Source organism: Canis aureus, chromosome 22 (genome assembly GCF_053574225.1).
Source record: "Canis aureus isolate CA01 chromosome 22, VMU_Caureus_v.1.0, whole genome shotgun sequence".
Lineage (NCBI taxonomy): Eukaryota > Metazoa > Chordata > Mammalia > Carnivora > Canidae > Canis > Canis aureus.
Genome location: NC_135632.1, coordinates 18,126,893 through 18,151,227, shown reverse-complemented (window position 1 = coordinate 18,151,227; position 24,335 = coordinate 18,126,893). Strand labels below are relative to the sequence as shown.

At 36.5% G+C, this 24,335-nt stretch overlaps 1 protein-coding gene across 3 annotated transcripts in view; it reads left to right on the top strand.

Moving 5' to 3' along the window:
• The window catches only part of ARMC8 (armadillo repeat containing 8), a 112,071-nt gene that overhangs the window by 63,342 nt on the left and 24,394 nt on the right, over positions 1-24,335 (top strand). For 2 of the 3 annotated variants that reach the window (XM_077864994.1, XM_077864993.1), the window contains 5 exons: positions 1,128-1,328; positions 4,399-4,494; positions 20,671-20,753; positions 21,056-21,137; positions 23,346-23,432. In XM_077864994.1, the coding sequence (XP_077721120.1) occupies positions 1,128-1,328; positions 4,399-4,494; positions 20,671-20,753; positions 21,056-21,137; positions 23,346-23,432 (549 nt within the window). The remainder of the gene's footprint in view (positions 1-1,127; positions 1,329-4,398; positions 4,495-20,670; positions 20,754-21,055; positions 21,138-23,345; positions 23,433-24,335) is intronic. The other variant, XM_077864995.1, reaches the window with a different exon arrangement.

The following is a 24,335-nucleotide window of genomic DNA, read 5'->3' as shown; positions in this document are numbered from 1 at the left end:
GTTTATTTACTCAACTGCTGTACCCCTCCTCTTCTCCCTAATTGGTAAACTAGGTTAATGGCATCTTCTTCACGTACTAGTTGTGAGCATTACACTCAACAATCCATGGATTTGTGGTATTAGTAAATGTTAGTAACTGTTCAAAAAAAATAAGAATAATAGGTTTTTCCTCTTGGAAGCCTAGGGGGTTGTATTATAAAGCCTGCACTAGCCTGATAGAAAATCAGTAGTGAACAATAAAGTGCTAAACTTTATGATAAAGATATAATAGGAACTTAGAAAAGAGCAAAGCACAGTTGACTACGGTGTTGAGAAAGACTTCCTATAATTATAACATTTCAGTTTCCATCTTTGTGTTATCCTTTTAATGTGGGTTCATCAGCCTTTGAAATAGTAAATACATGGGATTTTTTTTTTTTTATATTGAGTACCTAATGTAGATAAATTACCAAGACCAGCACCAGGATTTTTGAAGGACCTCAGAAGTAAAATTGGGCTAGTAGATATAGTCCTTACAGGGAGTAATTTGGAAAACCTAGGAATTACAATTGATGCATTTCACTCGCATTATAGGGAAACTCATGGAATCTGAGTAATGATAAGATCACTAAATTTTTTGTGGTATTTTGATTTTGCAACTGTAGGTATTGATCACCCACCAAAAATAAAATTCATCTCAGTCATATTATTCACTAAGGAAAAGATAGCATACTTTTTCTATGGCACAGTTGTTCCTGATTAAACTGCTGGATGTCTTTTAAGTAAATAAATACATAGATGGGGCAGAAGCGTCAGACATGATTTATTAGGGAATTCTTAAATGTCTTTAATAAGGTTATACAATAAAGTTTCAATTTTATCCGTGATAAAAGCCTGACTAATGATTTGTATTAATGTGCTTTGATTGTATGATTTAGGGTTTAGTGTGCCAGCACAAATGATTAATATACAGTGAACTTTGTTTTTACATTCCAAAAAACCTTTCATTCTCTGAAAGTCTTTATTCAAACATTTGATCTCTAACATGCCTGCCAGTAAAAACCATTGAGTTGATTGAGTCACTATATGCTCTCCATCAACCTTTTGCCTTTACCACAAAGCAAATAATAAATTTCACTACCTTCCAGACACTGCCTTGTTTGGTTCGAATGTGCAGTAAGGAGAGATTACTAGAGGAGAGAGTTGAAGGAGCTGAGACACTCGCCTATCTGATTGAACCAGATGTTGAGCTACAGAGAATCGCTAGCATAACTGATCACCTCATTGCCATGCTTGCTGATTATTTCAAGTATCCCAGCTCAGTGAGTGCCATCACTGATATTAAAAGGGTATGTTCTGTTTTCCTTTTCAGCAGCTCAAGCAAGGAATTTTTTAAGATTTTTTTTTCTTACTGCTCACAACTTTGAACCAATAAAATTAGAGTTCCGAGCCCTTTTAAATGAAGGAATCTTTTCTGTTTGATAACATAGATGATGTTTTATAGGTTTTTGAATCCAGTTTGTTTCACGTAATTATCAGAGATTTTTCACTAAGCAGGTAATCAGGAAGGAAGAAAATTATATCCCTAATTCCCAACTAAGATCCAAAAATAGTGGGGTCTCTAAGCTGGGTATTGACATTATAGCAATATCATCTAATCCTGTTGAAGTTCCCAGAATCCTCTCTTGCTATATTCTCATTCTTTAGGTTAAGGGTAATCTTCTCGTGAGTGGCCTTATTTGACTTTCCACCACTGTCTTTTTCTTTCGCTATATTTTCTAACTTTTGTCTTCTTCTCTTTCCTTGCTTCAGTTTTATACTGTGCTTTGGGCCTGCTAGTGTCCACTAAAGTACTATATAACCTCTAGTTTGAGAGCATCAAGAACCAAACTGCTTTTCTCAAACTTTTTCTCAAACTGTAAGTTCCTTAGACTAGTTAGATATTTCTTTTGATTTTATTCTTCTCTGCCTGTTAGTCATATCCAGTTCTCTAAGCGTAAGAGAACAATATTCAATTAGAGAAAGTTTATTTAAGGAGGTCATGGTAGAGAGAGCATTGCCTTCTAATTAGTAAGTGGTACTGTTTCATGAATGTGACTATATTTTTAATGCCAGTGGTCCCAATGGTAATTTTTTTTTTTTAACTTTCCTTTTGACCTCTCCCATGTCCCTGAGTTCCCAAAAACTTCATTTGGCAGGCAACTGTTCATTTGGCTTTTAACACTGAAAATAAAAGGAACTCTTAATGATTTACCTTTTTTCTTAGAAAGGGCCCAAAGTAACCTTCACTGTTACTGGTGTTAGTAATGTATACTATATATTAAAATTAATGCCTGTTCTTCCTTCAGTAGTATTGTTCTTCCAGTATAGGTAATAGATTACTTTGAACCAGCTACCTAGTCTGTTTTCCCTCTGGCCACTTGCACACATTGACACAGTATGTCACTGGTGTAAAGATACATGAGCAAGTCCTAACTGGCCTCATATACACCCTCAGTTGACCATTCTGGCAAGGCAAATAGGACACTTTGATGGACAGGAGAGTGAGAAAACATAAGAACTGTAGCTTATACCTGTGTAAATCATTCATTCATTCATTCATTCATTCATTTTTAAAGATTTATTTATTCATGAGAGAGAGAATGGAACAGACACAGGCAGAGTGAGAAGCAGGCTCCATGCAGGGAGCCTGACGTGGGACTCAATCCCAGGTCTCCAGGATCACACCCTGGGCTGAAGGCGGCGCTAAACCGCTGAGCCACCTGGGCTGCCCTGTGTAAATCATTTAACTAGTGTATAGAAAATTATCCCTATGTTGGGGTTTTTCCCAATTTTATTTTCATCACAGTAAAACTAGAATAATAATAATTTTTTAAATGATCTTTTATACCATACCTGAATATTTGTTTTATCATCTTTATTTTTGATGCTTGATTATATAATGGTTTCTGACCATAAAAATACTGATACTAGACCCATTGTGAGAAATTCTTACATAGTCATAAATGTGTGACTTTCATTATATATTTAATCCAAATCTGTATTCTAATGTATGTTATGACTATGACTAGAAAGTATGTAAGACTTTAAGGATATAGATATTTTAGAACTTATACATCAAAATGAATGTTGGATATTGGAGTTCCTCCCATAATCTGGCAGTGCCTGCTGTGATCAAAATATTTTTGAAACTACTGTTGTTTTTTGAGTTTTTTTGTTTGTTTGTTTGAATACTTTGAGAGAGAGAGAAGGAAAGGGAGCATGAGAGGGGAGAGGCAGAAGGAGAGGGAGAAGCAGACTCCCCATTGAACAGGGAGCCAGATGTGGGCCTCAATCCCAGAGCCCCAGATCATGACCTGAGCCAAAGGCAGATACTTAACTGACTGAGCCACCCAGGCACCCCTGTTGTTGTTATTTGTTACCATAAATGATGTTACCTAGCTGAATTTATTTCCCCATTTTCACACACTACAGTGACAATTAATAAAACTCTTAGTTGATGAATTTAGGGCCTTCTAGCTAATATGCCATTTAGCTCTTTAGGAAGTTTCAAAAGAGTCTCAGAATGTTGTAAACAATATTTAACATCATTGCATAAAAGGGAACCTTTCCAAGGCACCTCATTTGGAGTGGTAGTCATTCCAATGAATTACTTACAGAATTATTTACATTATTAATATATGCCTTATACATTTACTGATTTGTATTTAGTCATTGAAAATGTCATGAGAATATGCTTCTATTTCATTTTTGAGGTAGTTTAGTGATAATTAGATATACAGAAGAACTGATAACCTAGCCAATTATGCATATGGAAAGATAGCATTAATTGTTTCATACCAGTAAGTAACCTCTGAACATAAGCCTCAGATAATTGTAATAGATAACATAGTAATGATTACCATGGTCTATTGTTTATTAAGAATTTTCACAAAGGTTTTCCTCTTTCTAAAATCTCGTTAAATGCTGAAATTGGCCTAACACTGCTCTTAGTGTTAAGAAAACCTCCTAGGGACCCTGTTACAGCGGTATTCATGTTATCAGCTGTAGCCTGTGGCTAGACAGACCTGCTGTTTGAGGACAGCATTTCAAAGAGCTGGTGGAAGCAAGCAGGGCCGCTAAAGCTACCATCTAAGAACATTGAATTTTTAAGGGTCAAATACTCACAAATACTTTTCATGCACCAGTGTCAAATGTTGTGGCGTTCACTTTTAGAAGCAGACCGCATGCATTCCAGATCATGCTGATGCAAACACAGCAAGGTCTTAGTCATATGTGAACAGAACCCAAAAATAAGCAGCGATTCAGTGAGAGCACTAATATCTTAATAGTTAATTTTTTTAAAAAATTTTAACTCAATTTTATTGGAAATTAGATCTGTGGACTGAGTTGCAGTATACCTTTTTTTCCCTCCCATAGCTTGATCATGACTTAAAACATGCTCATGAACTCCGCCAGGCTGCATTCAAGCTCTATGCCTCTCTAGGAGCAAATGATGAAGACATCCGGAAGAAGGTGAGTCTGGGAGAGGGGCGTCCCCCAGTCCTGACAGCCAGCAGGCAGGGAGTGACGTCAACCTGAAAGTCGTGGTGAAGAGCACTAACAGTGACTGTTTGAATATAATAAAACAGAGTGACTAAAGGCATAATTGAAGAATGAATGGGACCCGGATTTGGGGGGTTGTTTGTTTTTAGAATATAGAGTGGCATGGCCGTGCTGGAATGAAAAATAACTGGCGTGCTTTTTTCTGTCATTAATATGAATTATGTTGCACATTTTTGCATGTGTTCTGATAAAAATCAATTCTAGCACTGTGAAGCTTCAGACACCTTGAAAGATCTAACACTAGAATTGTAAATGTTATTTATGAAAATACTTTCCAATGCCATTGAGAAATTCAAACCTTTATTGTATATTGTTCTTTGATATGTGGCTTAGTTATGTTTTGATTTTTTTTTTTGCTCTGTGCAAGTTTGATGTGAATAAAATCTTTGTGGAATAATGATTTTATGTTTAGTGAGTGGTCATCTGAATTTTCCAGTTCCCAAAAAATGTATCACTTGTCTAGCACCTTATGTTACTACAGCCTAGTCTAACACTGAACTCATGTTCTTTATAGAATAGTTCTAAGCAGGGACTAAAATAGAGTGGTAAGTTCTGATGTGGCTGCCTCCACAAACCCCAAATGGCTGGTGTTTACCACTCAAAAAAATATATCATCTAATAAATTTTACACATGGCTTTTAGGAACCTCAGTAAATTAATCCACATGTTCGGTCTTGATGAATTGTAGAAGAAAGAGCAAATTGGGCATTATTTACTGAAACATGGCAATTTATATCTTCCATCTATAGCCCTGTGAGGAAAATCCAGAAGTATTGGTAATTTACCATGATTCAGAGAAGTACTTCGGGCTTATAGAGAGAGAAGTATGAAAAAACTGTAGGTTTATTGAAATAAATTGAAAAGGAGCCATTATTGAAGAAAACTGAGATAATAGATTAGATGTGTGAGTAGCTTTGATTTAAAAATCAGTGCAAAAAACTCAGCTAAACTGAATGTTTTCCATGTACCTCAATTTAATTCAGTTAACAAGATGTTTTTGACTTGAAGTGTTAAGTAAATATCTATGAAAATCCTTTTTGACACTTCTGAGCTTTCATTTGTAATCTGTTACTTCAAGGCAAACATACTAATGATCTGACATTCCCTGTGTATAAGCATGATTTCTGGATGTTGATGCTGATATGTTTCACTCAGTTTAGGTACATGGTCTATTGCAAGGGAAGAGGCTTTTATGGCGACTCATATAGATAAAACATTTTTTAAAAATTTGACATGGACTGTATAACTTAAATACATAATGATTTGGTTTTGGATGGTTATCAGGCCCATTGGAAAGAGAAGTATTTTACCTATTCTTTTAGCTCCAAAAGGCTGTGCCATGGACTGAAAGGGAGATAGATAGATGGACCATAATGGGGGGAAATAGGATGTCCATTTGTACTTCTTTGTACTTTTTTTGTTAATAAACTATTGTTTTTGAATTAATGACTTAATTTGTGATATCATGTTCTAGAAATACTTGCAACATAATAGTCTGATCAGTAGTCTATTAAAACTTGTATTCATAATGTGTATAATTTCCTGGTAAGGCTAAATCCTGATAATTTCTGTAGAAAGATGACAAATAAAGAATAAGTTATAATTATTATAGTTTTTTTGTGTGGTAAAGATAAGATACTGTGACGTTCTTATGTAATGGGGATTATATAGAGTTTTTAGGAAGATATTTAATCCTGGGAAATTAAGTGTTTGAGTAATTTACAGTTTATAGCAATTACTGAAGAGAGAAATTGTAAAATGGAAAATATAAAATAATATTGTGATAAAATCTGCATGAAAATGGTTCTTAGGAGTGGAGAATCCTTATTTTTGGTGTATAAAAATGATAAAATGATTACTCTTCCTTTGAATGCATTTATTTCTATTCTATTTTTTTGTTGAAATTATATCTGGATAGTTTTTTATTTACTTTCTCCATGAAACATTTATTTACCTTTTACACTTAATGCCTTATAAACTTTGATTGTATTCCTTTTTTGTGTAGATTCTTGAAGTACAATGTTTATTATTGTTTTATTTTTTAATACAATATTTATGCCTGCTGAGATGAAATTTCAGTTCACTGAGCTAATGAGTAGAGACGGTGAAAGGAATTTCAAGGACTGTAGAGTTTTTTTTCCCACCCCTCCAAATAAAAGCAGCAAAAAGACTTTGTTTTAGGATAAAAATATGAAGTGTTAATTTGGTCTCCCTTTTAAATTGAAAATGGGAATGTTATTCAGTAAATACAGGAGATAACCTGTATATCCCATTGCCCTATAATGGCCAGTTAAAGAAATGAGACAGAATGAAGAGAAAAACTAGAGCAAAGAGGTAGAGACAGGTATACACACCAATAAAGGAGAAAGATACAGGCCTTCTCTCTTCATTGACGTAGTCTATCGTATTGCTTCTAAAGATTTTTAAAGGCCTGCTGTGATTCCATTTCTTGATCCTTCTCTCTGGGGTAGGAGAAATTGAACTAATGACTGAACATGACCTATAGATCAGAAATTTACCACTCTTACATTGGAGCAGTGTTGGTGGATTCCCACTAAAAGAAACCAATGGTATAACCGTCCTTAGGACCTAATAAGCACTCGTAACATTTGTTGAATAAATATAAAAATGGAAATACAGAAACCATACACAGAGTGGCATTTCCGTAATACATTTAGATCTTTCTGTATTCTGTGCAGAGCAAAGTTGGTATCCTGATTCCTGGCTTTGCATCCTTTATCACTTTGTGGCATACTTACAAATTTCACAGTTTCTCACAGTTTCCTGTTAGAAAGTGAAGGAGGGTGGAAAAGTTCTGCAGGTGAGAATGGAAAACATTACTCTTGGCTATGACATTAAGAGGGAGAAGCCCAAGAAAAGATGAAGGACCCCTGAGCTTGACAACAGATGTTGCCTGGCCATATTGAATTCAGAATAATTCAAGGATTTTGGTCAGAGAAAGCAATGACAGAGGCAGCAATTGAGAGCTCAGTGGAAGAAAGGTCCAGAGCACATTAGCAGTAAGTACACTGTAAGTACAGCCAGGTAAAGATTAGCTGTAATCTCTGCCATGGGCAAAGTCTAGTTTCTAATGATGGCCTTTACCACATATTAATGCTGACTAAGAACCATATTTTCAGTTAATGGGACAGTAAAAAAGAAAGAAATTAAGATACCTAACAAATTATTTCAAATACTGGCATACCCAGTCAAAACTCCAGTCAGTGGTTAAGTCTTTCAGAGGCAGCAGTGGCAAACAGTTCTGTAATTGTGAAGTCAATTCCTTTATAACAAAAAATTGCTCTTCTGAAGACCATCACTTGATTGATACCTATTGATCATCAGGTTGGAAAATTAAAAGGATTGTTTCACGTTTATTCTCTTCAGGGAACAGTAGAATTTATCAGTAACAAAGTGTGAGAAAATTAGAAGTAGTAAATATAAATTAAAATTCAAGGAAATTAATAAACCTAACATGTGATTTTTATTTTTGATAAAAATAAGACACATTACAAATGTTAAATGTAGTACTATTGTAGCCTTTGCTTCTTTGAAGTATCTAATAGACCCTTTCAAAAAGTTTTCCTCTTGGATTTTGAATACTTAATATTTTAGCCACAGATCCCTTTTGAGGAACTAGAATGTAAGCTCCATGAGGGCAGGGATTTTTTTGTTTGTTCATCACTGTATTCCCAGCATTTATAACTCTATTGGGTGCATAGTTGGCATGTAATACATATTTGAAGAATGAATGGGTGAAGAAAATGAATGGACAAATGGATGAGTGAACCATATTGCAAAATTGCATTATTAAGCACCCATAATCTAATTATATATGGGCCTTTCTGCATTAAGAACGTTCATAACTTTACTAGCAGTTACACAGGTATGTGAAGAGATGAGCTATAAAATACAGGAAATCTATATCTGATCATATAGGCAAGGGGTTTCACTATATTTAGCATTTAACATAGAGAAAACACAAGAAACTCCCATTTTTCAAAAGGCAGACAATCCTTCTGAGTGTGTCTTCTCACTTTGATATAGATCAAAGAGAACATGTTTTATGGTATGGTAGTTGTTTAATTTTGAAGTAATTTTTACCATTATTTCTTAGGGTTTTTTTTTTTTCCTGTCTAAATGTATATGAATTTTAAAAATATATAGCATTCACAAGTGTGAATCTGGACCAATTTTTTTTTCCTGTAGGTATGATTTGGTTTATAGGAATTAGCTTGACTCTTAGGAATCAACCTATTCTTAAAGTAATATACATCTGTATAAAATATCCCATATTAATAAATGTCAGATTTTTAAGATCAGTAATTTGTTTCTACATAGATTGAATTTCCTACATTGTATAAACATTGTCCAATGGGTGGAGGAAAGGGGAAAACAGAGATTAGATAAACAGCAGTAAAACACAGCCTTAAGATTCAGCATTTATACTAAAACCTCAATAAGTCAGAGAAAACTAAGAAATGGCCAGAAGAATTCGCTTAGGGGCTCAAGGAATTACTGTGAACCAGTGAAAGTGGATGAGGTGATATCAATATATAGCTATCCTTGAATCAATTTAGAAACTAATAATTTAATATTTTTGTTATTTTTAAGGTTTCCTAAATGCTTTTTATATTTTCAAGAATTGAAAACATAAAATCTTAAGTTTTTGTTCCTTTTAGGGGCAAAAAAAAAAATCCTCATCCAGCCACAGAAGTTTTATGATAAATGTGAAGATAGTAGCAAGATGTTTTTTGCTTTTCCCAACTGAACAGTGGGTTGTTTTTTTAAAAGATAGAGAAAAATAAGAAAAGGAAAACAGAAAAGGAGAATTTGTCTTCTACCCTCTTTTTCCTAGCAAAGGAAGTTATGTCTGCAGGGTCATTGTGAGGACAAGATCTAATGTATTTTAAATATTTAGCGTGATGCCTGTAGGTGCTTCATAAATGGAAGCATTTGTTAGAATATCTTAAATGACTTCATTGGAAGATTAAAAATAAATACATATTTTTAAGTGTATTAGAAGAGCTGAACAGCATTGGGTCATAATTTTTTTTTTAAAGTTTGCAACAAAGATAATGATGTTTATGCTGTAAATTTCCAAAACTGTATTCATTCTAGTAAAAATATTTATGGTTCAGAACCATAGGACCATTCTTTAGTTTCTCTCTCATTAAAGATAAGATGTCTTTTTATTCTTATATTTTAAAATATATTTAAAATACTGGTTTTCAAAACTCCTTGATGCTATAGCTATAGCTTGTTCTCCAAAGCACCAAATACAATTTTATTTTTCTTGGAGTTAAGTAGAATATTACAATATAAATCAATAATTGGTTAAAATCCTAGGTAATAGATGTCTTCAGAAAAGTGAAGAGGCCAAGTTTTACCTGACTTTGGTTATCTAAGTACTACTGTCCATAGTTGCCTTAGATGTCATTTTTCCAAAGGATCATCATTGGTATAAAATCATATCTCAAATATATATATCTTCAAATTTTGAACAAATATAAATTCTTTGATATTTTTAAAGTTGCAAGATTTTAAAATATATTTATAAATATAGGTTAGTTTTTTCTAATATCTTTCTGCTGTGAAAAACTTATTGAAGCATTTCACTTTTGAACATTTTTATCATTGGTTATAGCTTGATTTTATTACTAGTTGGTTTTCTGGGTAACAATATAATTATATCACGAATTTATATTTTTGCAAAGCTCAGTAATTTTAATGGTCATTTAAAAGGCACAGTGTCAAAATTCTGTATTTGTCTCTGCCATGAAACCAGGCAGATGGAAGGAATTATTTCTGAGCCTTAGTCTGCATTTTGAAACAAATGCCTTGAACATTTTGAAGGTTTTCGACAGTACCACAGAAGTAGCATCCTTCAAGACTTGGCTTTGCTACTGAATAATAACAAATTCATGCAGAATTCTGAATTCCCTGACTTAATCTATGGTTAAATTGTTAGTTATCTTCTTAAGGGTAATCTACCAAAGAATTTTAAGTGAACTCTGCAACATTCTTTCACAATGGTAAGTATTTTTAAAGAGTTAACCATGACCATACCAGGTTTTGCCACTTGCCCACAGTATTGAAACCGTTGGCCTTCAACATACTGCAAGAAGCAAACCTGGGCGTGCTAATGCTATATACTTAATAGAGGTATTTATAAAATCAAGTAATGAATTTTTATTTCAGAGTTGCATCAAATGGAGACAACATTGAATATTATTTGTGTTGTGGTTGCATAAACCATTGAATTATAATTCTTATTCTTAAAATGTGAAGTAAATGTTGATTATTTTGTTTATAATCTAAGATATAAACCAAGAGATGGGTTAAAAATATGATCTTTATTAGATCTGTAGAACTAAAATTAGTGACTGAGTTGGGTTTTTAGAATGTTCTGTCTGGAAATGAATGAAATGTTTTGGATGATATAATATTTGTGGAGTAGTAGATTTTGAGAAAATTGAGTTTGTGGTGAGGAACCAGGACCGTTGCTGCTGCAATTTTCCCCATGGTTATAAATGCTAGCACAGGGCTTGACAAACTATACCCTGTAGGTACTAAATACCTATGTAGTAATTCTATAACCTGCTAGCTTAGAATGGTTTTTGCATTTTTATATCGTTGGTGGGGAAAAAAATCAAAGGAATATTTCCTGACATTTGAAAAGTAAATTCAAATTTGTGTCCATAAAGGTTTCTCTACTTTTTGTCAACTTTATTAAAATATAATTGATAAAGTTTTATTGGAATATAGCCGTGTTGATTTGTCTATGTGTTACCTATGGCTGTTTTGCACTATAATGGGAGATTGAATAGTTGGCGACACAATCATATGCCACAAAGTCTAAAATACAGGTTTGCCCACCCTGTGCTAGTAATGTATAGCTAAATATAAGTGACTATGATACCAGTTTTGATGAAAACTATGCTTCCTGTTTGCCTTTTTATAATGAACTATAGAAAGAAATGGGGACATGCCAAAGCTGAGGTTAGGGGGGAGAGCAATTGTCTAACTTCTTGAAAGAGAGGCATTATCAAGTGTTGATGATCTGAAATTGTCACTGGATACTTTTCTACATGCTGATTCCCTTGTTTGACTGATTTTGTCATATAATGGGCCCCAGACAAATTGGATAATAGCTATACATTGGGTTATGGTAGGAAACATTAGGTTCTAAGTATTGGTTAGCAAAGTTGCCTGAATAAGATTTTTCATCATGCCAAAGAGAAAAATAAAGATCCAGTTTGTGTATTAAGCAAACATCTATTCAGCCTTTGTGATATACGAAGCATTGGGTTATGTGGTAAGGAGTCATAGAAAAATTATATAACTCAGATACTTACATCAAGAGATAATTTGTTTAGGAAACCTAATTTTAATATAACTGCTGACATTTATTGAGCACTTCCTATGTGCCAGACTCTGTGCTAGGCATTAGCACATTATCTCCCCTAACCTCATATAACCCTGTGCGATAGCTATTGCAGATCAAGAAATAAGCAGTTTGACCAAGACCACCCAGATAATAAGAGACAGAAACTACATCATATCCCAGTGTCTGACTCCAAAGTCTGTGCTGTTAACTGTTGCTTTACTCATATAAAGTTAAATACCATAACCAGAGCCAAATTATGATATGAAATGACAAGAAAATTCAAAGGACAATGTGTGATAGAGTAGTTGAAAAAGAAAATGCTATGAATTTTTGAGAACCTAATGACTGTTATTAGCTGGTTGCAAAGCATCAGATTTCAGAAGATGTGTCTATTTTCTCACATAGTTTTTGATACAAAGTAAGTAGTGAGGTGCTTTAATATTCACATTTATACATCTGGCAGTTATGATACATACCTCCTCCTATATGCCCAAGAATGAAGACTGGTTGTGTACCTTGTAGGAGCTCACAATTTAAAGTAGTTAAGGGGATGAAACACTAAAATGCTATGTAGTAATTCCAGGGCCTTGTGTGCAATAAAAGGTGATGTCTACATTGAGAGCTAGTTTTTCCATAATCTGATTAAGGTATAGCTATAATTAAAATAGCCTATTATGAGTGAATCTGGAAGAATCCATCTCTTATATAATAGTCTCATCTCAAGAGTTTACTTGAAAGCATTCTCACCTTTTCCTTCCAAAATATTAAAATCAGTTCCACGAGTTTTGACCCACAAAATGAAGGATCTTTGTATCTCTGTTCTCCTACATCAATTGGAAATGTTTTTCTAAGGGCACAGTATAGATGTGGTCACATTATAAACTAATGTACTAGAAGCATCCAGAATCAATGACAAAATAGAGGTGCTGTGTCAGCATTTTATTTTGTAGATAGCTTCCTTATGGAATAGATTTTAAATTAAGGCAAGATTTTTAAATCCTTGTATGTTCTTTTAATAGTTCTCTCTTGTCAGACTATGTTGTTTGTAAGTAGAATGTAAACTCCATAGAAGCATTATCTGGCAAATAGTAGCTGCTATGCTTGTATTAACTGAGTAAACTGTGTACGTCTGGACATGAAAATTCAGCCTGCCAACCTGTAGGATCATTAAGAATATTGGATGCAAGGATGTGTGTATAGATGAGTAGAGGCTGAGCAGGGCCATTGTATTGCACAGCTCCTGGAGCAGTGCATCATTCAGATCCCTGGAAAACAGTACAAGGTGAAGAGGAGGTTTCTAGTTCTGTTATTTGAAGTAATTTTTAATGGTTTTACTTATGTGCTAAAATGAAAGAAGAGAATTAACTATTTATGTTCCGTTCTGCCATTAAGCTGATGTTTGAGCTTTAAAAATTGAACACATATATATATATATATATAAACATATATATTTATATATATATATGTAGAGAAATATTTTTTGATAAAGTGTTGATCTATGTTTACACTTTATAAGTATTTCTGACATGATGTGTTTGGTTTTAGGAGAAAGAGATGTTGGGCCAAGAGAACGCTCCCACTTCTTTCCGAAGTGTAGAAAAGTTTAGAACTTTGAGTATTTCTCCTAACACTTAAAGAGACTTAATGAAATCTAGAAGCCTAAGAATAGGTCCACCATAAGAATTCTCCCTTCTTTGTCCTCCACTCCTAAATGTGATGCCATTCCTATTAGGCCTGCAAGAGGGATTAGATGTTGATTTAGTTAAGTGCCTTCAAGAGAAAGGACTAAAAGGAGGTCCTGTAGATCATGTCTTACTAGAATGTTTTGTTCACTTCTCTAGCTGAGATAAGATAACTATTTCCTCCCCACCTATGTGTCCCATGATCATGGAATTTGAGAAATTTGGTACGAATGTGGGAGTGGATAGCAATAGAAGATTGAGAGAAGGGAAGACATACTTTGTGAGATGTTTACTTGAGACTCAGGAATATAATGTGTTGATCAGTGATTTGTCTTAAGAGAAGTTGTGTATCATTTAGAAAAAAGAGCCTTTGGTAAAAACTACCCTTTATTTTAAAGCTACTTGCTTGAGGAAAATGTCAGAAAATCTTACATTGGAACAGTGACAAAGGTATTGTATGGAATACACTGTGGGTAGGAAAGCCTACAGTTCTCATTCAGAACAGATGGGGCTAATGACTGAAAACAGTAGAATATTAGTTCCATTTAGTTAGTATCTGCGGAAGCTGGATGCTGATTCTAGAATGGAGATCAAATCATTAGGGAATTGAATGAAACGTCAGTGGAACTCTTGTGGGTTTTCTTCACAATATTTCCTTAGGTTACTTTTTCTTCATTGGCTTCCATCTTTTCCAACCTTTGGCATTTTTACTCCCACCCTAAGCTGAATCATTGATTTGTTATTTTCTCTCTTGGGGGCCTTATAGTATGCTAATTTTTATTGGCCTAGGATGTCAGTATATATATATATAGGCTGTAGTTTCCACAGCACTAATAACTTTTTTTTTTTTTTTTTTGGTTCTGATAACTTTTAAATTGCTTTTTCCCCAGTTTTCCAAGTTAGATCTCAGTTTAGTTACTAAGGCTAAGCAAAAATCTCATCCTTTTCACAGCAAGTGAAATGGACCTTACACTAGAAGTAAGAAAACCTAGTGGAGGGACGCCTGGGTGGCTCAGCGATTTAGTGCCTGCCTTCAGCCCAGGGTGTGATCCTGGAGTATTGGGATCGAGTCCCACGTCAGGCTCCCCGTGCGGCGCCTGCTTCTCCCTCTGCGTGTGTCTCTGCCTCTCTCTCTGTCTCTGTCTCTCTCTCTCTTTCTCTCATGAATAAATAAATAAAATCTTTAAAAAAGAAAACCCAGTGGAGCCCTAGCACTGTCCTAATTTGCATAGACAACCTTGACCAGTGACTTAATCTTTCTGAATTTCAGAGACCTCATTGATGAACTAAAGAAGTTGAATAAATTTATTTCTAAAACTCCTTCAAAATTTAACATTATTCAATTAAAAACTTAACCATACATGTATTTAATTCCTCCAGATAGTTGTCTGCTGCCATCAGTGGCACTGAGAAGAATGCAGTAGGAGAATCGGGTTCCCAAATGAATAGGAGCAAGCATTGCAGCTGCCCCTTGCTTGATTCGTGGAAGGCCATGTGCTATTGGGGTGTGTGTGTTCTGCTTTTCTATTTTAGTAAAAGATTGGTATAAGGATGTACTTAGGAATTATAAATACTAAGTGCGTTTCCATGATATGCATGGCATCATGTCTTTCAGTTAAGTATTTTGTGGCAAAATCAGAATGGTCACTTCCTAAAACCTAAGGAAAGTTTGGTTTTCCATTTTTAGGAGTGGATCCCTCCCCACACCCCTAATGATTCTACTCAGGCTACCAAATAAGCTGGTTGTGCATGCTTATCTTACTCTGGTATCTACCTTGTTACCTCATAACCCCTTTCCTTCCTCCCCAGCCTCTACCCTGTTTCTAAAACCAGTCTCTCCACTCTACTGACATCAGACCTTGTGTTCATAGGGCTCATCTGCTTAGAAAAAAAAAAAAAAAAAAAAAGATAAGTTGTATGAGGGGCTGGACCTTAAATAGGTGGCCCCTGGTCAGAAAGTCTCGTGTGTATCGTGGGACTTGTCTGCATTGACACTTATGAGTCGAAAGGGTCGCCATCCATACCAACAGGTTCAATGTCCATTATAGATCTTTTTCCTTGCCAGACCTATTCTTTGTTCCTGACCTCCTTGTTCTGCATCCTGCTTGGCTGCTTAGCCCCTGCTATATTAACTAGACTTTCTGGATTTGCTGCCTTATCCACTTAGATCTTAAATCTGCCTCTTCTGACTTACGAAGTTCGATTCCAAGTTTTCACTCTTTCTAGCCAGTTCTCTCTTGTTAAGACTTTCTGGGAACTTTTCACAAAACCTACCTGGAATTAAATTATATTTGCTTGGCCATTGTGCACATTAGTATAAATCGTGGATGTTAAGAAAATGCCCACTTTACCCTCCAACTCCCTTGACTCCAAGCCCACTCACTTTGAATCATCTGAGAAGTTTCTTGACACCGCTAAGAATCTGCCTGGTTTTTACATCCTCTGCTTGACCTGTTTTGATCACAGTTCAAGGTCCAATCTAAAGTTGCTAGTACCTGGAAAATGCTTCATCCTGGGTCATGCTGGAAGGAGTAGTTGGGTTTTGTTTTTAACTCTGACTCTTCCAGTTCTTCATATTCTCTGAGGAACAGATGGTATATGACTTGGCCACAACTAAAGTATGAGTCCACTAGAACTCATGGAGGGCTAGGGAATTCCCTTGTAAGCCAAGGCCATTTTCATCTTATTAACATTCCCATTTGTGCCATGAACTTTAGGATTATCTGGGTTCTGCATTTTCCCCCATGACCCTCTAGGCTGATTGCCCTTTTCTCTCACAGGCTATAGAGTTCATCTGAATTGCAGGGGCTTCAGATCCTTATCTACCCCTGTAGGAACTATAATACCAGAGAAAAAAGCTTAGTAGTCATGAGGACTAAAACACCAGCAGAGAGGTAGCATGGAATCTGGTCCATTGACCTAAAACTTGGTCAGTTTATGATGTAGCATTTTTATGTGATTTAATTCTGTAGTAAATTTACAGCCTAGGCCCCCTAGAAGAGCAGAGAAAAAGAAATGGCACCTACACTCTGAAGATTCAGTCTACCACTTACATTCCTGGCCAGGCAGTGTCTATGTAACAGAGGGCCCTTCCTCCCTCCTTCTCTCCTTCCCTCCTCCTTTAAAGCAAATTCAACAAGCTATGCTACAGGGCATATTTGCTGAACTGTGGCTGAGGAATCTACAACTAGAACCATTAGGCAGAACAACCTCAAGCTTCACTTGGCATTGCTCTTATATTCTAGAAAGACCTAAGATCCTTTGCAGGATCTTGGACTTGGCTCTCTATCATTATCAAGGCTTTGTAGCACAGTACTGGGGTTGTTGAAAGGCACTATGAAGAACGTGTGTTACTGTGCTTGGCCTTCCAACCCAGGTCTGAAAAGTTTCTGTTAGACCTTATGGCAGCAGCCACCGCCAACTCCTTCCCAGCTGACCTGAACAGTTTTTCTCTGAATGTGATCACAAACCTTTCTCTGCCTTGTAATCACATTTTTATCTTTATTTTGTCAGTATATTCACTATACCGCTTTTATCCCTGCACCGATGGTGTGAATACCCTCAAGATTATAAAGCCACAGTTAGATCGTGTTGCTCATTCACATAGCCTCTCGTGATACCTTTTTGGATTGGAATCCTAGGTTCTCATTCTGATTTTTGCATTATTTTCACCCTCTTGCTCCCAGACTGGTATCTTGGAGAAGGTGGGCCAGGCATTCAAGTAGTGGGCCTACCAGAACCCTAGCAGAGTTACTAATGTCCCTCCACAACAAGTTTGGTTACAAATCAGGCTTCCTACTTGCAGACATTTTGATAGACTGTAACCTAAGAAGATCACCTTGTGCCTGAAAGAGAAAATACCTCCAAATAGTCCTCCTGTTTTATATCCTAACTCAGGGGAAAGGCTTACCAGTCATTTTATAGCTATTCTCCAGCTCCAAAATACCAGCCTCCACACCCTAGGAAACTTAAAGCATGAAGCTCTGCTCTGATGTTATGATGATTAGCTGCTAACATAGTTCCCCCTTGTCTGTTGGCCTAAGCCTCAGTATTCTCTGGTATGGTCATTAATGACCATTTCCCAGCCATTCTGAGATTGGAGGTTTTTCCCACTTACCTTTTGTAGACACTTAATTCACTCTGTCTACCTGAAGCCCTGTAGCCCTTGTCATTCCTAAAGTACTTTTGCTGATGTAGATTCAAGTGCCATAGCACTCATTCAGTAGTTCGTTGCACTTGCCAATCCTTCATTGTAAGTTTGGTAGGAACAAGGGCTTTCTCTCCCTTGCCATTGTATCTTCAAGTTTTAAAACCATGTTGAGCATTCAGTGGGCACTCAGATAGTTGCTGACTAAGTAAATGTGGGCACGTAAATAGGAGCTGTGCCCTATTTGCCCTTAGACTCGTCTGCCTGCTCCCTGGTTTGACCCCTTGTCTAACTAGACCTGTACTATCTTGTCTCTTCTACCCTACCTTCTCATGTCACTTCTGAACAACCTGATAAACTAACGTGTTTATTTACATGCTGATTGCAAATGACTGGATGTAAAATAATCATTGCTTTATCCCCTCATTGTACTGAAAGCCTAGGGAGATCAAGTGATTGGTCAGGATTATAGAGCAAATCTGTATGCCTGCTGAGTGCTACACTTGTCCTATCCCTTGGCAGTTTTACATCTTTGGTTGGATGTGGCAGGTAAACATTATCCAGAAGCCTCTTTAAATTATTGCCCATGCCCATGTTTCTTAAGCACCCAGAGTCAGTCTAATAGCATTTCTCAGCTCCATTCCCCACCCCCCGCCCCCACCACCACTTTATTCTTGGAATAAAGAATTTTAGATTAGGGAGTATCAAGCTGATTTTGAACTCCCAGCATTGTCATTTGTGTAGAGTGAGAGATGAGCAGAGCCTTGGGACATGCATCCATTTAAGGAAGGGAGGGGTGAGAGGACTATAGCTTAAAAAGGTTAAATTTGGGCATTCTTTTAAGTTGAGGTGGAAGTGGGCATTGGGGCAGGCAGAGAAGGACCCAGGGGGTTGGGCAGAATAAAGATGCAAGAAAGAGGTACGGAAAATAGTTTCTCAATAAAAGCAGAAGGGCTTTGAGCTTGAAGTATGAAACTTCAACAAGGAGTAAAGAAGAGAAATATGGAGACATATTAGTAAGGAGAAGAAGAAAGTTGAGACAACTTGTGTCCCAGGAAGAAAGCAAGGCCCCTGCAAAAATGAGGCGGCACAGAGAGACTTCAGGCATGAGGAGGTGGGAAGAATTTGAAGAACGAAGTAACCATCCTAGGAGATAACGGGACTCTCCTGAGGATGAGTGCAGGGTTGGTGGAGCAGCAGTGATGGTCCCACCAAGTGGGATAGCATAAGCTGAGACCAGGCTGCCAAGTTTGGTGACTTCCATGGTAGTATCAGTGGTTTGAGATCTGAAGCAGTGATGTGTGGTGGGAGGACAGTGAAATGGGGAATCTGTCTACTAAGTAGAGTGTCTGCGCAAAAGCATACGGTAGAGTAGGTAACCAGGAGCTGAGAAACTAGAAGACCATGAAAACAAGGTGAAAAATATAAAGTTAAGGGTGAGATTTAGGTTTGGTCTGGGGAGAGGAGTCAATATGGAAGTTTTCTTATGTCAATTTGGAACCTGCAAATCACTAAATAAAAATGACCATTCCTACCCTTTAGCTAAAGCATGGCTCCACGTTCTTAATAGTTGATATTTTTCTCCCCATCAACACTGTGTTTTCTCTTCCCATTTGGCTTGAACATCTGAAGATTTCCCACCCTCTTCTGTTCTGAAGTCAGCCTTCTAACTCCTGTCATTTTAGTCTAGGTCCAGGGATCCTCAGCCATGATTGCATACTGGATTCTACCTGAGGAGCTTTAAAAAAAAAAAAAAAAATACGGGTGCTGGAGCCCCATTCCACAGTCTGATTTAATTGACCTGAGATTTTTTTTTTTTTTAAGCTCCCCAGGTGATCTTCCCATGTGTTCTCCCAGCCACGTGCTTTCCAGGTGTGAGTAATGACTCCCATTAACATGTCACTCATGTTGGCACCTACCTTGTGAACACAGGCATACTTCTCTAACCAGGGCCATATTACAGGCATGACTAAGCATCAGGACCCTGGAGTGAGATTGTGCCTGGGTTCCTCTCTGCTTTGTGATCCCAGGCAAGCTCTGTATCATGTAGAACCTTCACTGATGAGAGTAATAATAATACCTGCAAAAGGGTTAAATCAGATAATGTAATATGCTTATTAGCACAATGCCCAGCACGTAGATGTACTTAACCAATGTTAGTTGTTTTTGTTAATATTTTGGTTGTGATTGTATCAGTATTTTTTTCTAATATGTGGTTTTTCCATAGGACCGCACAAGTTAAGTTTAATTTCTTCCACACAGTTTTTATTTTGTATCTGTACATTGCTTAATGAAGGAAAATTGTAGGCTACCTTGTTTTTAAATTAAACTTTTTGATTGTAGTGATTATATCTAACAGGACTTAGTGTTACAGTAAAAAGATGGCAGGGGTTACTTTTCTAAATATTTAGCTTAGTTTCCATTTGCTTAGTAAGAAAGTAGCCACAGGGTGGCTCTGTCAGAAACCCACAGATTTCATAAGGAGCTGAGTGTGGACTATGATTTTCCTAGAATCTCACTCTGGCAGGAACCTGCCAATGATGATTCAATTGTATCTTTTGCTTTGTCTCAATACTGTTTATGCAATACCTCTGCAATATTTGTGCCATATAGTTGTTTCAAGTATTTTTAAAAATAAAGAAACATAATCTGCCCTTCATGCCCGTCATTCAGTCTGGCAGGTCCTTAGTGGGTAGGCCTTCCTTTCTGATGAGCTGCCTGCCCCCACCACAAAATGATGGTTCCGGAGGTAAAAACTCTTGTTAAAAACATTAACTTCTAATGGATATTAACATACTTGCATTTACAAGCAGTGAAATTTGTCCTCTTCGTGTTGTTATTTATGCAGCATTAACCTTTTTCTCCAGATCATTGAGACTGAAAATATGATGGACCGAATTGTGACTGGCTTGTCTGAGTCTAGTGTCAAGGTGCGGTTAGCTGCCGTCAGGTATGAGCTTTAAATGGTCTGAATAAAAACCCTTTGCCGTGTGTTTAACCTGTTTCCTTTCCGGACCTTCAGCAAGTAAGCGCAGAATCCAAATGTTACTCGAAAGTATTCTCAGGTGAATTCTTACATCACTTACCAGGGAAGCTAGCCTGAAAAGCCCATGAAGCCCTGAAGTAGTTGAATTAACAATGTCTATAGATATACTTGAAGTGCTTATTAGTATTTATTGAAATGCCAAGCAGTGTCTTTGAAAAGTAAAAGTTTTGGCTTCTTTTGAAGCTAATTTTGATTATTCTTTGTAGATGTTTGCACAGTTTATCTAGATCTGTGCAGCAGCTTCGAACCAGTTTCCAGGATCATGCTGTGTGGAAACCTTTAATGAAGGTAAGAAGAAAAGCAGCAAGTAGCACCAATTCCCACAAAGCCTTTATAGTGAGCCAAGGTAGCTAACAGCACTCCCAGGTCCAGCAGTATGGCTGGGTTTTGTGTGAAGGATTTTGAATATTGTCTCCTCAGATCTGACGTTCTAAAGCATCTTTAGATCTACAGAACGTGTTTCCAAGGTCAAGCATCTCAAGTGTGACAGGGAAGCAGTTGCCCAGTTTTCTTTTAGTCAGTAAAACTTGAGTTAACTTATCTGATCTCCCTGTGTGTTTGGTATTAAACTTTAGATTTCATCCACAGTCTTTGTAGTTTTTAGTTATAAAAAAGGAAAAGAATCAGTCATTTAGAGGTATAACCTCTTCTTAACCTTTTGGCAATCCCTAGATTTTTTTTTTTTTTTTACCACAGTGTCATCTCGTATGTCTTTACACCGAAATAACTTCTTTGGTCTTATGTCTTTCCTTCAGGGCCAAAAAAAAAAAAAAGTGGTGTGGGTCAAATAAATCTGAATCAAAACTTAGATGAGGCTGTAGGTTGCTGCTAATGATATCACCCTTTTTGTGCAGAGCCTTTCAGTTGATAAGGGCCAGGATAAATTAGACCATAGATAAAGTAGTCCTTTAAGAAGCTTAAATTTGTTGCTAGAAAAGGAGATTGGTATAGCTGCACAAAGAACTTGAATAGTGGACAGCAATAAGGCTCCTAGGAGAGGTCACAAACAAAGACTGTGGATATTCAAAGGAGGATAGAGTGACTTCTGCCTGGAAGGGCTTCAAGGAGGCTTCTGGAATGAGGATGGCTTTAAAAAATGGGTAGGGTATGTACCTGAGGGGTAAAGGAAAGGTGTGGCAAGGGAAGGATTATTGATCTCACTGGGAGTTGTGGCAGACACAGAGATCAGGATGCAAAGCATATAGATTTGATCTTCATCAACTAGCTAACAGTTCACAGGAGAGTTAAAATGCAATATCTTAAGACAACTATTTTTATTTTGTAATTCTTGCTTATTCTAGGGAATTTCAGACTTGATTTAGATGAAGAAAGCATTATAAATAATATATTTAACTCTGAAGGTTTTTGTGATGATCCACTTCCAGTTTGTATAACAAGAGCTTCTAAGATTCCTTTAGGGATCATCAATCTGATCTGATCCCAAACGCAAAAGGATTCAGTTGAAGTGGATATTGCATATAAGCGAGGTGGTTTTTATCAAGTCTTCACTCTTAGAATCTAGAAACACCAGGTTCTGATAATAGCTAATGGTGACTAACATTTGTCATTATGCTATGTTGCGTGAGTCCATGGCAATTAGTTTGCTATGTACCTACTATGTCCTTGATGATAACGACAATTATGACAATAAATTAGCTTTTTAAAAACTTGTATAGCTATTACTGTGTGCCAGTTACTGTTCTAAAATCTTTTCATATATTAATTCTCACAACAATACCATCATCCCTGTTTTATAGCCAGGGAATTCATATACTTATTTAGTGTTTGAGCTGAAATTTGCATTCAGGCAGCCTGTGTTCTTTACTCCCATTTTGTGTTGCTTCCCTTAACATTGACCATATCACATTTAATCTTAAAAAGGCCTATCAAGGAAGTATTGTTTTTCTCAATTCAAAGACTCAGAGAGGTTAAGAAATAGGTCAAGTTCCATATCTAATAAGTGGAGAGAAGGGGGTTTGGAACCAGGGCTATGATTCCAGTCTTGAAAACCAGTCCCCACGTTGCCCTACCTGTGTAGTAGCTTGATTCATCCATGTTTTTGGTAAAAAAAAACAAAAAAAATCCTTCTAGAGACAAACACATCAGAACATTTCAGGCTCTGGGGCAATTTTGTGGTTTCAGAAATGGGGTGATACAATGGAGTAAATTGAACTAACTCGTTCCAAAGCAGTCCCATGATGTTCACACTTTTCATATAGTGCGCCCCCTCCCTGACTTATGTGTTTATCTCTTTCTGTGCAGCACTTCCCATCCTGGCAGTGGGGCTGGAGCTTCTCCAGCAAGATAGGTGTGAGGGCCTTAGTCATAATTAGAGCACCAGGTAAAGTTTGACACAGTATCAAATGGATCTTTCCTAACCTAATCAATATGAAAAGTCAAGGTGAAAGATAAATTGTTTTTGGTTCTCATTTGTTCTCATGATCTCACCTCCCTTGTTCCAAACCATTAATAGCATCCCTTTTTTAAATTCCGTAGGTTTTACAAAATGCACCAGATGAAATCCTAGTAGTAGCATCTTCCATGCTATGTAACCTTCTTCTTGAATTTTCTCCAAGCAAAGAGGTTCGTATTGATTTTCTCTTCCTAGACTTTGCTCAGTCTACCTAGAGCTTAGTTAAATAATTTGTACAGTAGTTGACTTTGAAATTTCAGGATTGAGGTTTAAAAACTACTGGGAACACCTCAATGGCTCAGTCAGTTAAGTGTCTGACTCTTGATTTCAGCTCATGTCATGATCCAGCCTCGTCATGGAATCCAGCCTGGTGTCGGGCTCCACACTTATCAGGGGTCTGCTTGAGATTCTCCTTCACCTCCTGCCCCTGTTCATTCTCTTAATGAATGAATGAATGAATGAATGAATGAATGAATGAATCTTTTTTAAAAAACCTACTTATAAATTGGGGACATATGTGTAAATAAGATCATTTTAAAATGCAGTTTAATTTCTTAGTCTCCCTTTTCTGCCTGGCATGTGCAGCTTATTTGGAAGGTACAGTAGCTTATAGGTCATCTAAACTGCCTGCAACTACAAATGTAATTACAAAAGTAATAGACTATTTTTAAACTATATATACTAAAGAATAAATTAAGGCTCAATTTTGTAAACCAGAATCGTAAATCATTTGAGGGCTAATGCTGGCATTGGAAAATAATTGTTTTACTTTTTTTGAAAGAGAGAGAGAGAGAGAGAGATTGAGAATTTTAAGTAAGCTCCATGCTGATCGCAGACACCAACATGGGGCTCAGTCTTAACAACCCCGAGATCATGACCTGAGGTGAAATTGAGAGTCGAATGCTTAACTGACTGAGCCACCCAGGCACCCCAGGAAAATCTTTTTAATGTTTAATGTTAATGGTAGTTGTTTGGGGAGGGATTGCATATGGGAATACTTTTTCCCTTTTATACATTTTATAAATTATTTGAACATGTATTGTTTTTATACTAGGGAAAACTACAATAAGCTT